At 40.2% G+C, this 14,152-nt stretch overlaps 1 protein-coding gene across 2 annotated transcripts; it reads right to left on the bottom strand.

Moving 5' to 3' along the window:
* Window positions 1-1,041: 1,041 nt before the first annotated feature.
* On the bottom strand, window positions 1,042-13,797 carry tubgcp3 (tubulin gamma complex component 3). Of its 2 annotated transcripts, XM_067493553.1 has the most exons (23): window positions 13,602-13,797; window positions 12,578-12,685; window positions 11,664-11,731; window positions 11,498-11,575; window positions 11,110-11,318; window positions 10,104-10,282; window positions 9,734-9,846; window positions 8,736-8,861; window positions 8,573-8,641; window positions 8,219-8,351; window positions 7,972-8,138; window positions 6,907-7,017; window positions 6,661-6,769; window positions 5,825-6,014; window positions 5,579-5,714; window positions 5,346-5,414; window positions 5,130-5,265; window positions 4,952-5,040; window positions 4,504-4,635; window positions 4,274-4,414; window positions 4,046-4,162; window positions 3,807-3,901; window positions 1,042-3,393 (listed from the first exon to the last, which is right to left on the bottom strand). In XM_067493553.1, the coding sequence occupies exons 1-23, from the start codon at window positions 13,675-13,677 to the stop codon at window positions 3,327-3,329; spliced, it is 2,718 nt and encodes a 905-aa protein (XP_067349654.1). In that variant the 5' UTR covers window positions 13,678-13,797; the 3' UTR covers window positions 1,042-3,326. The 2 variants fall into 2 exon arrangements, with proteins under 2 accessions (XP_067349654.1, XP_067349655.1); XM_067493554.1 differs by lacking the exons at window positions 1,042-3,393; window positions 3,807-3,901 and having other exon boundaries at window positions 4,255-4,414.
* Window positions 13,798-14,152: the final 355 nt, after the last annotated feature.

The raw sequence follows: 14,152 nt of genomic DNA, 5'->3' as shown, positions 1-14,152 counted from the left end.
GTTCCTGAGCCCATGCAGTGATGATATTATATACTGTAGATGGTGGGATCTTCAAAGTCTTTACAATTTTACATTAACAATTTTCTAAAATTATTCCAAAATTTTTAGATGCAGTTTTTTGTGCTGTAGCAAGTGTGCTGTAAAAGATATCCTATTTATGATATCCTATAATCAGGTAAGAAAAACTAATGTAACAATGTGGCAGATCTGACAACAGCTACTGCACGAGGAACAACAAATAACTGAAGGTGTGTAATTCTTTTGCGAGCTCCTGAAAAGCAGCTACGGAGTTGTTATAACAAATGTTGTATTCAGTTCTGACCCACACTAGGTACTGAAGGACTGAGTGTCTCAGCTCTTTCGGCTTCATTTTTGTTATGATCCATCAGTCAGAAGTCCTCTAATATTATTGAGATGTAATACTAATGAATTGTGAGCCTGGGAGCACCATTCTTACTAAGACACAACCTGAACTGTTGTGGGATGTGGGAGTAGTTTTTTCCTTTCATGACTTTTGTGACTTAAACTTGCAAAATACCTGCAATACCTTCTTAGATGTTGGTCAGTAAACTAATAATTGTACTTTATAAGGATACTATGGAAATTTTGCAAATTGGCTTAAATCTTGTCTGACACTGAAAAAGCAGTACCACTGTAATTCTCAAATAAACACAAGTGAAAGATCTTTCCAGTTAAATAATAAAGAATGCAGATGAAGTATTTAGGTGTTATCTTGTATCCTGCTCTCAATTTCAAAAAGCATTTTAAGAGGACAAGAAATACGTTAAAAATATATTTAAATAAAAAGCATAATAGCCACATTTAAAAAAAAATCAGTATAATCGGGCTTCTCGTTTATTGCGATTAGGGAATAAACAAAACAAAAAAAATCCTATTTGTGAATATTTGACACATATTTTATCAGACACAAATAAATAGTAGAAATAATCAACTATTATCTTCTACCTATGGCCAGAAGGTGGCAGCAAGTAAAAACAAATCTTCTCACACCCAACAGCTTCAAGTCAAGAGGCAAACACGTTAAGGAAAAACATTTTATTAAAGAAGAAGCGGGATGGTTTGTTTCCCTATATTCTATACATCATGTGCTATACAACGCAGAGGAGAAACACAGGCAGACAGTGAGTGTGATGGAAGTCATTGTCAGAAAGCAGTTAAGTGGTCTACAGACCAGATGCAGCACCGATTTGTATCACTGACAAGTACAATGGGGGGGAAAAAAAAAAAAACCTAATAGAAAAAGACCCCCCCCCCCCCAGAAAAAAGGAAACAATCAAACCTGGAACATCACTGCACACACACACACAAGCAAACCTGTAAAGAGTTAACAGTGACTGCAGGGCAGATGGGGGAGAACATCACCTGCCCTGAAACACAATTTGAAACAGCCCACACTTAACTTCTAGAGAGACAAATGAAATTTGTTATCAACCAGTTATTTTATTGTTAAATGTTTGGGAGCCTAACTGACTAAGACTGAGATACAGTTAGAAAGGTTGAGGTTTTCAGCATTTAAAGTAATGTCTGTTTTCTTACTTTTCTCCAGCATAACAGCTTCTATGTGGAGAGACAAATATCAGAGGTGATATATAAATGCTACTTGTTTCAATCTCAAAATCCATGTATTACCAGCAAAAGAAGGTTGATGTGAAAATCCAGCAAATTGTGACTTGAATGATTATCCATCTTTGAGCCTTTACTCTTTAGCTTTGGGTCATAAAGAAGGATTAAGGTGTGTGTATAACTCAAAGCTGTCACTTTGGACTCAGGGCTTCTCTCCAACTGATGCAAGCTTAGAGAAATTGGATGTTTCTGCTTGGGGTCACAGCAAAGAATTGCAGCTTGACTGCTTCTCCTCATCTGTGTAATATATGAAATATAAGGACATTCAACATTCTGTGTGAATCCAATCCAATCTCACGTTAAACACACCAATAGCATCACTCCTTTTTTGTTTTTTTTGACAATGTTAGAAGTCTCTAAAAATAAACTGTCTGTGGTAACATTTATAACCGATAGATTCTTTAAAGCTGCACTTTTATACTGAATTATTTACATTTATTTTTACAGGTTCTACGCAGTGACAAGTAGTGAGGTTATTGTGGTTTTTGCGAGGATTTATTTAATATGATCTGTCTCTAATACAGATATAAAAGCATGTGCTGCAAACTAAGCAGGAAACAGAACCACACGTTAACTTTAAATATTGGTAGAGTGATGTAAAGTAGGCAACAGAGGGGTCATTTGTCTATATGAGCAGTTTATCTTTTTGTCGCTTTAAGCAGAATTGTCTGAAAGTGTGTGTGTGTGTGTGTGTGCACTTTCAAATCTTCTTTGTGATTGTGAATGTAGATGACCTGACATAATACAAAAACCCTGGATTTTTAAGAAGGGATTTGAGGAACTAGGGTGAGACCGATGTACTAGCGTGCTAATACTGAGCATAAATATTAACATTCAGTACTCTGAAGATTCCTGTTTGTCTGCAATGTTTTAGTCCCTCATACTGTAAATGCTGCATGTTTCCAAACTAGGAGGGAAACAAAATAACAGCAGAAACAGTCTCTTTAAGGAAATGTGAATGATCAAACTTTCATCATTTTAATCATTGCTACTAATGGAAGAATTAAAAATCTCTGCCAGATGTATATCGGTCATACCCTAGTGAAAAATGAAGAGCCACAGGTGTTAACGTGTATAGCATATACACACACACACACACACACACATATATATACCTACATTTTTGCATAAGTTCTATGTACATACATTAGGTGTGTTGAGACAAGATTTGGCAACCGAGCTGAGAGAAGATAGATTGTATTTTTCCTCCGTAATAAGGCATGCCATCTAAGCTGGCTCTGCGTGACTCTAGGAGCTCAGTTTAACAGCAGCATTTTGTTACCTCCACACATACTCAGCTGAAAAAATCTTCCAAATTGACTTTAAATTTTGCAGAATTCATGCTGAACATCGAGCGGCCTGTTCAGGGTTTGTCTTCTCTGCATGTCGCAAGCTCTGAAAGTTTTGATTTAGAGGACGTTTTTCCCCTGTGATCTCTCTCAACTGACTTCAGTGGAGCTGTCTACCGTGATGTCATCACTTGGTGTCCACCACGGCCTGTGTAACCTGAGCAGCCAGAACAGCGCCGGGTCGCTCCATCCAAGGCATGACATCATCTCGATAAGATGCGCTGAAAGTTTGCTGGTTGGCTCCTCTCTGAGATGTCACAACTGCACACTGGGACGTCGTGCTCTGTGTGCCATTGACCACAAACGTCATTTGTCAACACCAATGTTGTTATGTCAGATATTTGACAGTCGTCGCCCCCGGGCAGCACCTATTGAGGCTCTCAGCCTCGGCTCTCTGGCCCTGTAGAGGAGTCAATCAAGAAATTACATTTATAGGAAATAACTACAGTATCACAATAAGCATGTTCCAAATGCAGTTCTCTTTCGCAGAATCTACACTAGTCTCCTTTTCATATTTATTTTTTAACAATAAGAGACATTAGTAATAGTTAGCAGATAACCCATGCCTTTAAGACTGACTTCAAAAAGCCACAGACAGGAAAAAACTAGTGACTATTAAAAAAGTCCCAGAATACTTTATACTACACAACCCTGTTTGTGATCATCTATATTTTCTCTTCCGTTCCTTCTTCCTCACCTGGCTCTATGTGACAGTGGAACAAAACCTGCTGCACAGCACTGTAGTTCCAAAACAAATTCAACTTTGCCTACACGACCTCGGATGCACTGCTATCTGAGTTTTATGAGGCAAACCTGTAGTGTTCATTGAAGTCCAGCCGGAAGCTGAGGAAACGCAGACTCTCATCCGAACTGGTCATCAGCAACACCAGGAACTGCTGGACGATGCTCTGAGAGAAGAACAGGCACATATGGAAGTGTGAACACAGAGAAAAAATAAGAAAAAGAGACAGAAAATCAAAAGCTGATTCCTGTTGAAGATATGTCAGATGCACATTGACACAACTGCTCCTGGAGGTGGCTCAAGCTGCTACCTGGTAGAAGTGTGTGAGGATGCGGAGCTGGGAGCGCATCTTTGGTATGCTTTCCTGGAACTCCTGAATCCTCTTCTTCTCCTCTGCTTCTTGTTCAGCAGTCACTCCCCACTGACCCTGAATCAGCAGACAGACATAGGATGAGACAGGTCAAAAAAAAAAAAAAAACACCACCACACATTGTTTTACTGTAACACATATGTCTCCACCATCTCATGGCCTTCTAACCTCCTCCTCCCTCTGCTGCTTCTTCTCTTCATACTGCAGTCTAAAGCTGAGCTCCTCCAGTGCTGAGCGGTAGAGGGAGTCCTGTGCATTTTGAAACTCAATGATCTGGTCAAATATGGCCCTCAGCTGGTTTAATAGAGACTGGGTGGACAAAGAGTTGGTGAAAATGTGAGTGTGGAGATTAGGAAAAAAGAATACTTGGTAGTATGTTTTATTTTTATGTGTGTTACCCTGCTGTTGTTGTCCAGGAGACACCTCGAGATGATTGTGTCCAGGAAGACTTCATGTGCAGCAATGATATGGTCGAGATCCTGAGCCTGCTGCACTTTGTTCCACAGCTCATCCCAGGAGCACTCCAGCACCTGCAAAAACACACACTTCATAAAAATGTGACATCAGCTGCTAATCCAACTTAGAACCACCTTATTGGTCTGATTTTCAGTAGTTTCAGTCTCTCATTTGCCAAATTGTTCTGCAATTTGTCGGAACTTGGACCAACAACTTGCTGAAATCGAGTTAACCTCAATCATTTCAAGGCTGCTGGTGATGGTGTAAATCAGTCATGCAGAGTTGCTTTAGCAGACACAGCAGAGTGAGCGTTTCCTGTTGTAATTGCTCCTTTTTTTCCCCAACTGATATTTTACAGCTTGATGGTAGCAGCTTTGCTAATGGCCTGACCTCAAAGGTGATGTAGTACTGCATTTGGTGGATGAAGTGGACCATTTCGGAGGCCAGGATGTGACACTGGTGCAACACGCCAGACAGCTCTGAAGGGTAAAAAGCACAGCGCCTGGTTACATCACAAGAAAGAAAGATAAAATAAAGTTAATGTGTGAGTGTATGTGCATCTATATACCAGGCATAGTCTTAAGCAGCTTAGCATTACACATCTGTCCCTTCCAGATGTCAGTTAGTGTGTACTCCATCCTCTTGGCCCTCCACAGGAAATTAAACACTCGCAGATAGTGGCCCATACATTCCCTTGTGAACACCTGAAACACACAAATATTTTTTAGATATAGAAAAATAATACAGATATAATTGAGCAATTCTACGTGTGTGTGTGTGTTACCGTGGCAATTGGTCCATCGACATGGTAGTCCAGACTGAAAACATCCCAGCCAGTATCACCAGGAGACACCTAGATGCAACAAAAGACAGATATGTCATGGTCAAGTCAGAGCTGTAGCAGAACACACTCGTCTGGTATTAGCCAGAATAAGGAGCAGAGGGGAGAAGAAACTGAAAGTACTGTGTATTTATTGTGTTTATTAGATTAATTAATTAATAAATACGATTAATTACCTCTAGCAGACGTACATCAAGCCTCTTGAGAATCTCTGCATTGTCAAACTGTGCGTTGGTGGCTCTTACTGCTGTTTCTAAGATACCAGTCAGGTTGTGCTGGTACAAAGTGGTGGCAGGACGTACCAACTCTGGTCTGAGACAAAAACATCATTCAAATACAATAGGATGAAACTCAAATTATATATACACAATGTAGTAGATCACTCAGTTGTGCTGTAACAGAGAAGAAACTGTATTGCTAACTTGAGCAGGTCCATGAGGTGTCTGATGAAGTCTCCCTGGCCCAACAGTAGGTATCTCCTCATGGCCTGCAGATGCTCAAGCAGCAGGTAGTTGCGGTTGAGAACGTTAAGCAGGTATTTGCTTGTGTCAAAGTAGGCAGCATCAATCTTCTCCTGAAAGGCCCCCTCCAGGTCTGACAGCAGCTCAGCAGCTGCGAGAACATGGAGACAAAGGTGGAGTAGGTTTTGATTAAGGTTTAAGAAAATAAAAACCCATTATAATTATCAGTCCATTAAAATTCATTTAAAACTGATAAAACTGATTGATTATTAACTTCTATTATACTGTAGTTCTTTATTTAACAGTTTTTTTTCCCGTTATTACAGGGGGGAAAAATAGATTATGAGGGAGATGAGGCTGCAATGTCCTTCAATAGATACAGTAAAAGCTTAGGATCAAACAGGCCTGATCAAGTCCTACAGACTGAATCAATGCACTGTGGCTAAGTATACCTATTTCCACATCATAGTCAGAAGGAGAGAAGGACAAGGCCAGTGAGCGGTAAGAGCATCGACCACTGCCAGTCAACTATTCTACGTCGATATAACAATATCAATACAATGAGGACAAAATTTAAAAAAGGGTTTTTATTGGGACAATTAAATTAAAAAAATACAAAATGGAACAAAAAAATGACAATATTATCACTTGTTCTTGCTTATTTTTTATGTTACCTGATATTTTTCCTATTTTGTGACCTAGAAACACACTTTTTATCCATGTACAGATCTGCATGCTGTGAAATGACTTTTGAAGGAACAAGTGTGTGCAATAATAGGAGAGGGATGCTCCATTACCATCTTTAGGCGTATCCGCAGACTTGGATGCCGGTGTGATTTTGCTTGGCGGTGTTCTGTCATGACAAACCTGATGCAGGAAGTTGATGGATTTACCGATCAGCAAAACCTTGGAGGGGAGAGATGACGTGACAGGAGGGAAAACAGCATCATAATTAGTTATATGGGGCAACTTTGTGTCATGACAGAATAAGTTGTTTTGCGTCACCTTTGGTAAGAAACAAAGAACTTTGTCTTTGTGTGTACCTTGCGAGCCTGGTCCATAGTGATAAATGATGGGATCATTGACTTCCTGAGCGAGTACTTGTCGTGCCACAGACGATCAGTCTTCACGTTGGGATCTGATGCTACAAAGAACTTCACACGGACACACACAAAAAAGGTTGTATTATTCCTAACAGGATGGACAACAATCAGATCAGGTGCAATAAGGGGAGTTCGTGTTTGAGATACTGAATTGTTGTAGTTTTTCTGCATTACCGAATTCATTTCACTGTCTAAAGGAGACTTAAATTGCCTGAATGGAGTCTCATGAAACTTTAGCTAAAAATAAAGTCAAGGGTCAAACACTGAATAAATAGACCCATGGACAGAGTGTGCAGTCCATGACAGGGGTTTTTATCCTCTGTCACATTAAGTTAGATTCTCAATTTACTTCCAAGGCAGCCTACTAGCTGTCCCCTTAATGGATATGCTGAAGGCCGCATACTCTTATGTATGTTGATACATTTTTGAACTCAGTCCAAGCGTCAGCTTCTGTACCAAGCACAAACAAGAAGGAACTGTGAGCAAGATACTGATTGGTTCATTTTACTGTGACATTGTTTATTTCCTGTGTTAACTGACTGTATGTGCACTGTATTTACAAACTAACTCCTGAAGGTATAATAACTTTGCCTTTGTGTATTTAAAGGCAGCACTTAAACCCAGAGCGCAGTTATAACAAACAATTAATGCTGGACATAAATAATGTGTGGGAGAAACAGAAAGAGATAAAGGGCAGGGAGAAGTAAAGGAGAAACATCCATCACCGGATTCTCCATTACACCCTTCTCATCAGTCATCATTAAGGAAGTTATCCTGCCTCTCCTCTTTCTTTTTTCTCTCCTTCCTTCCTCCTCATAGTTCATTTCTCGTTGGGGTCAGACGTCAGGTGAGGTGAAAAGAAGAATTTCCAGTATATTCCAAATGGTTTCTCTATAAAAACACCTCTTGACAGCAGGACTAATCTTGTGTTAAAGCCTTAGATAAAACACTATATACAGGTTACTGTGGTGTGTCAGAAGTGTCATATTTTGTCCAGATGTTTACCTCGTGGTAGGTGTCCTCCAGTTCTCCGTCGTAGATCCACCTGTACAGAAAGTTGAGGATGGGGTGTGACACTAGGCTGAGGATGTGCTGAACCAACGCTCTCATCTGCGGGTCTCCCGTTTTCCCGTAGGCATGGACAGCCGAGGCCAGCTCACCTCCCTTCCGACCTGAACACACAAACACACAGAGAATGAAACATACAATGTAACATACTAAACACACAGACAAACACACACTCCAAACCCACCTTGGCAGAAGTCAACGAGTGCAGCCAATGTCTTGAGCCGGACTTTGGGGTCGTACATCCAGACCAACAGCCTTCTGAGAGTCAAACCGCTCTCTGTGCACATGTTGACACCCTGGTCATCTTCCACCTGCAACTACAACACACACCCACCTGGAATTAGCCAGAATCAAATGCAGAGGGGAGAAGAAACTGAAAGTACTTTGTGACTGTGTATGTTTTAAGTTTTACTCTTTTTAAACCTGTAGTTTATAAGATGTTAGGATGGGTTTTTAATTTCTATCATAATTCACAAACTTCTGAAGACTACTGGTTATTATTAGCATGAATCTGTTAGCCCCAGTTTGATTTGTGTACCTGGGAGTGGAGGACAGACAACAGCCTGTAGTACTCCTTCAACTCCTGGTGGAGCGAGGCACAGAAGCTCTGAGGGCAGAAAACAGGGACGACACAGTGATTGTACAAGCTTGGATTTAACCAGAACACAAAGATCATTAATACACATGACGAGGGCACACACCTGTCCGACCAGACCGAAGGCACGGTCGAGGCTTCTGGCATCAGTGTATTTCCTGACTTTGTTGTGGAGCCAGCCAAGTTCAGCCAGCCGGCTGCTCGTGTCCCTCAGGGACTTACACAGCACCACCTGGAGGGGTGCAGCGCACATTACAACATGCACATCCATCAAAAACACTGTGTCTTTATTTTTTTCTTTCTTTAGCATGTAATGAACAATAAACGTGTTTGATTGGTAATGAAATGCATGTAGATGTGTATTAATGAAAACCTTAACTAAACTTTTAGCAATTATCATCAGTCTATGATGGAGTCACATCACGGGGATTACCATATTTCACATAATGTACCCAAGAGAACTGTTTTTTTAGTGTTCACATTATTGATGCATTAAATTGTCATCTGTTTAACTAAACCTTTCATCCAAAGAGCTTGACAGTGCAGTTAACGGACCAAAGAAAAGTCCACAATATCTCACAATATCCTTGACTCATTTATATATGGTCTCAGTGGCTGCTTCTCAATCAGGATGGTGACACCTGATTGACCACAAGCCTATCTTTAGCACTGCCGAGAGAATATAGGACAGATAACATCTAAGGCCTTCCAATTGATGATATGACACAAGAGGGAGGAGAGAAGAATAAAGGAAACTGACAGGACAGAGAGAAGAGAGGTCGATGTGGCTCAGAGCCAAAGAGATTTTTATTGATCTGTTGGATGTTGCTTCTAAAGTCCAATCAAGAACAACAGTCTTCATATCATTTTATCTACTCGGGAGATGTGGTGACCATTTAGTTCGTATTTTTTATACCACTTCAGTTCCATCTAAGAAGAAATCTTTTTCTTCACACATTTCCCATTTTAAACTCTCTCTGTTCACCTTCTGGTATGCTATGCAGCACTAATACTAGCATGAACATGAATTGAACTAACGTGTGCTACATGCTGATCTTAGTAGTCTAATAAAAGCTTTACAGTTCTCGACACAGGTTAAAGTACCTTGCTGTCTATTTTATAGCAGTTATCCTGGGCGCTCATTTTGATGAACTTGCCATCGATTCCCTGGAAGACATAGAGGATGTCCCGCACCAGTGCCGCCTCATTCACCTCACCTGCACCGACAGAGGACAAGATTTATTGTGTACTATAAATATAGACAGTGACTAATTAAACAAACTAATCAAACATGTCCTGAAACTCAAAGATGAGGCTATTGCAATGGAAAGGACAACCTCTAACCTTGTGTTTATGGCAGCAGAACATGTGGGACATTCAGACAAACCAGAGCACATTAAGGATGTAGTGGTCACCCTGTAATCTGCACTGCATGCAGACATCCAGTCATCCTGAGTTATAATGGGCCACTTACCGGCTGCGTCACCGTCACGCCGTGGACGGACCACACGGGGGGAAGGAGCTGATGGTCCAAGGAGTGATCGAGCGGCAGGCGGTGCAAGAGCGGAGGAAGGTGAGGCGCTTACAGGAAGAGTCCAGGCCAGTCGAGAGCCCAGAGACTGCCCAGCTCCTGCTGCAGACTGAGGGGGTTGACTGAAAACATACAGCTTTTGCATAACAAAAGGACAACTCCTGTGTATGTTTCTACAATATAATGCCATGGGAACATTTTTATATTTATATTTATTATATTCATATTTATAGTGATGATTTGCCGTTTTGTCAATAGAAAGGTGGACCAAAACAGTTCAAGTGCTTTTTGTATCCTTATTAATAACTATAACTGGAATTGTAGGGTTTTCTGATGCCTCATAAAACAGATTTAACTAAAGGTCAAGCTGACAGGCCAGTTGATTTTCTGCATGTAATTTGATTAATGTTGGTGCTAATTGATAAGGTGAAGAATCAGATAAATAACGATCCTCTTTCAAGAGCCTAAACAGAGCAGAGTGTGTTCGGGCTCTTAGGTCTGAAAATGCAACCGAGTTCTGTTCTCTATTGGATGTCAGCCGATATAGTCATTAAAGGGCTAATCTATCTTTAAAAGAACACTCATTTTGCTGTATGAGAAGATGTGTGTGTGTGTGTGTGTGTGTGTGTATGTATGTATATATGTATATATATATATATATATATATATATATATATATATACGTATATATATATATATATATATATATATATATATATATATATATATATATATATATATATATATATATATATATATATATATATATATATATATATATATATATATATATATATATATGCATGCTGAATGTATTTTATTAGTTATGATCCAAATAAAACGGCCTGCACAGTATTGTACAATGCACTTGACCAGTCCTGAATTTTATGATATATGGTTAACCACTCAGTATGTGTTTTTTTTGTGAAGTTCAAATGAATCCACTCACCCAGACAGCAGTGACTGTGGGGCTGGCATGGGTCCATTGAGTGTGTACACTCCCAGACTAGAAATGCCACTGGTGCCCATGCTGGCTGACAGTCCGGAAGTCCTATCCCCATAGCTCAGGGCCAGGCTCTGGGGCCGTGTGCAGTAGAAGGGGGTCGAGTGAGCATCCCTTGGAAGGGCCTGGGCAAACAATGCCCCATAACTTCCGACCTGGGAATGACAGGGAAAGTGAAGTGAGGGTTGTGAATGTGACTGAATGAAAGCAAAAGGACTGGAACTTTAGCTGGTAGGAGAAACAGGACTATAAAAAAAACAAGAAATTAGAGCTTCTTAAAAGTCAATCTGGGGAAGTCATAAAGGCAATCTGTTTGTATTTGTGTGTCCCTCACTCTGCTGGATGGTTTACGAGGGTCTTCAGAGAGGCTGAGAAGCAAGTAGAGAACAGACCAGCGATGCTTCAGAATGCCCTGTCAAACAGGAAACAATCATTATGATCTGTTTATGACAATGACAAGAAGAAGAAGAAGAAGAAGATCATCTGCAACAAAGACCAACCTGTGTCTGAAGTTTTCTATGAAGCTCTGAGAACAGAGCAGCATCTGTCTCTCTCCTCTGCTTAAGCACTGTAATGGCATCAAAACAAAGTCTGTTAGCTGGGAATTCTGAAAGGAGGTTATCTCTTAAAGTCTCCTAAAGTACAGATTTACTCCATTCTCTGCAGTGTTTCTCAAGGTTTTTAATGTAATTTTAGTTTTTTCTTTCACTTGTGGGTGAAGTCCTTTCCACAAACCTATCCGGGATTTGAATACAAGCTAATGGAAGTTACCTGGGTCTGGAAACCCAGAGTAAGACAAAGTAAAACAGGAAATTAATAGCTGAGGAATATGAAGTCTGTATGTGCTTAGAAAAGCCGGCAAAATGCAAACTACACAGCTCACACTGTTCCTCTGCACAAAGTAACATGTTATTAAACTATGTATCATTTTAAAGGCTTTTAAGAGCTGAGTAACTTTAAAAATCCCTGTTGAGATTTCAAAAAGAAGGAGAAAGTTTGCTGCACGCCAGAGTACAGACTACATTTCTGAGCTCATCAACCTTAAGATAATCCCTTATTAAAGTTCAATTAAGTCCACCTTAAAACCCAGGATAAATAAAACCTTCTTGTTTTGGCATTGATCTATGTTTGCCCAGTAATGGTGCTTCACTGGTTGCTATAAAGGTCCACTGGGATTTGCTATTACAGCGCAATAAATATTTGATTTCTTTTAAAAGTAAAGTGCAGAGAGTGGACAGACATATAAGCACCTGACAGCAACACAGAGGAACAGGCTTGGTCTTTAAGTCAGGAAAATGCTAAAGAGACAGCACAGAATTCTTTGCTGGGCCTTAATGATGGATACGAAGCTCAGCACCTCTAATAATTTGAATATGAATCATTTTATTCAGGCATTTGTCCCAATGCTACTTACATTCTTTCTTGATCTTCTCTGACACAAGGAACTCATCCCGTTCAATTGTAGGGGCATAGTTACTGCCGATTACTCGTACTGCATACTGGAACTGGAGGGCAACTTCAGCTGTACAAAGGAATAAAGCAAAAACAACCAACAGTTGTAACCTGTATTTGTGGGATTTTGCTGTTATTACCCCACATGTCCCCCACATTCAGCTAAAACTCCTGTTACGGTTGTCAACATGCAAAATTGGTATGTTAGGTTTGTGGCAAAAGACACAGGAAATACATAACAAACAAGACCACACTGATCACTCTCCGCCTTTGAAGCTATCTTTGATGAAACATGCTAACCTTTCACGGAGATGCTTGCATCCTGCAGGGGCCTGCAGCTAGCACCACACAACTGGATCAACTTACCATGCAAACAATGGGCTGATCGACATGAACGCTAACTAGATAGCAATCTCATAGAGACAACGTTAACAGACATTAAATTTATCAGACCAAAGCTAGCAGTGTTAACAAGTGATGGCTAGGCTAGGAGTACCATAACGCTGCTAAGGAGGATGTGCAGGATCTAGCCAAGTTGATTGACTGACAGCTAACGTTGAGAGGACCAAGCCCCGCTATTGAACGCACGCATATAACCTCTATTCATAAGCAGTGTGACACTTCAATGTGCGTTTATTTACTTGCAAGGCTGTTAAAATTAAAATATTAGATTCTCCTCAGTTGGCCACACGTCTCAAAATCTGATCCGTTTTCAATTTAACTTGAAGTGCGTTCACAAACAGAGCCAAGCCGTCGCAAGCGGTGTACAAAGTAAAATTGTTGAGCAAACCAGAGCTTCCTAGCGGGGAATTATACGCCGAATTTGCCAGTACCCGATACTGATTCAGTCGATATATGTAGGTTTATTGTAAATGTGTACAGCCATAAATGTGAAGAGCAACAACAAAGTGCGAAATTTTTGAATGAGGTTTGCTCTGACGTTGCTTGAACACTTGCGCGGAGCATGCTAACGTTCGCTGATGTACCTTCGCTTTTCCCCGTGATTCTGCAGCAGAGGCTTTGGAGGAGCACGTTGGGCGATTTCTGATCCATTGTCGCCATACTGTCTGTGACTGATGTTTCGTCTGGTGCCCAAATCTATAAATAAATAAACTGAAAAAATACGAACTAAATTCAATCTCCCACTACCGACAACGCCATTTTGACAAGTTGAGTCAAGCCAGCGCAACGCAGACAGAATACGACGACAACTAGCGCCATGTTTCTTTCAAAGTAAAAGCATAAACTATCTCTTTTTTTTGTAAAAACTTAAATGTAAAATTATGTGAATGCGTGTACATTTGATGAAATGGAAACACCGTCATACACTAACTAAAGTAAAAGGCCATTAATAGTACAGTACAGCGAAGTAACTAAAACGGTTTAAGTCAATTATGTAAGAACAAGGTTAAAGCAGAAAAGAGAAAAAGAAACCTCAGATAATTATTATTTAATCTATTATTGAAAAAATTCGTTCTTACTGACAAGTCATGGCTGAAGAAATCACAACCTTGAACAATTTGTATTTATACAACAT

This window comes from Channa argus, chromosome 23 (genome assembly GCF_033026475.1).
Source record: "Channa argus isolate prfri chromosome 23, Channa argus male v1.0, whole genome shotgun sequence".
In the NCBI taxonomy this organism is placed as follows: domain Eukaryota; kingdom Metazoa; phylum Chordata; class Actinopteri; order Anabantiformes; family Channidae; genus Channa; species Channa argus.
This window is presented reverse-complemented; position numbering and strand designations above follow the sequence as displayed.

What these genes read in the sequence shown, in the direction of transcription:
- tubgcp3 (XM_067493553.1), bottom strand. Translation starts at nt 13,677, where the DNA reads ATGGCGACAATGGATCAGAAATCGCCCAACGTGCTCCTCCAAAGCCTC. An exon ending in TGCGGATACGCCTAAAGATG is followed by an intron (nt 6,015 to 6,660) that starts GTAATGGAGCAT and finishes ATGTTCTCGCAG; the next exon opens with CTGCTGAGCTGCTGTCAGAC. An exon ending in AGTACTACATCACCTTTGAG is followed by an intron (nt 4,636 to 4,951) that starts GTCAGGCCATTA and finishes GTGTTTTTGCAG; the next exon opens with GTGCTGGAGTGCTCCTGGGA.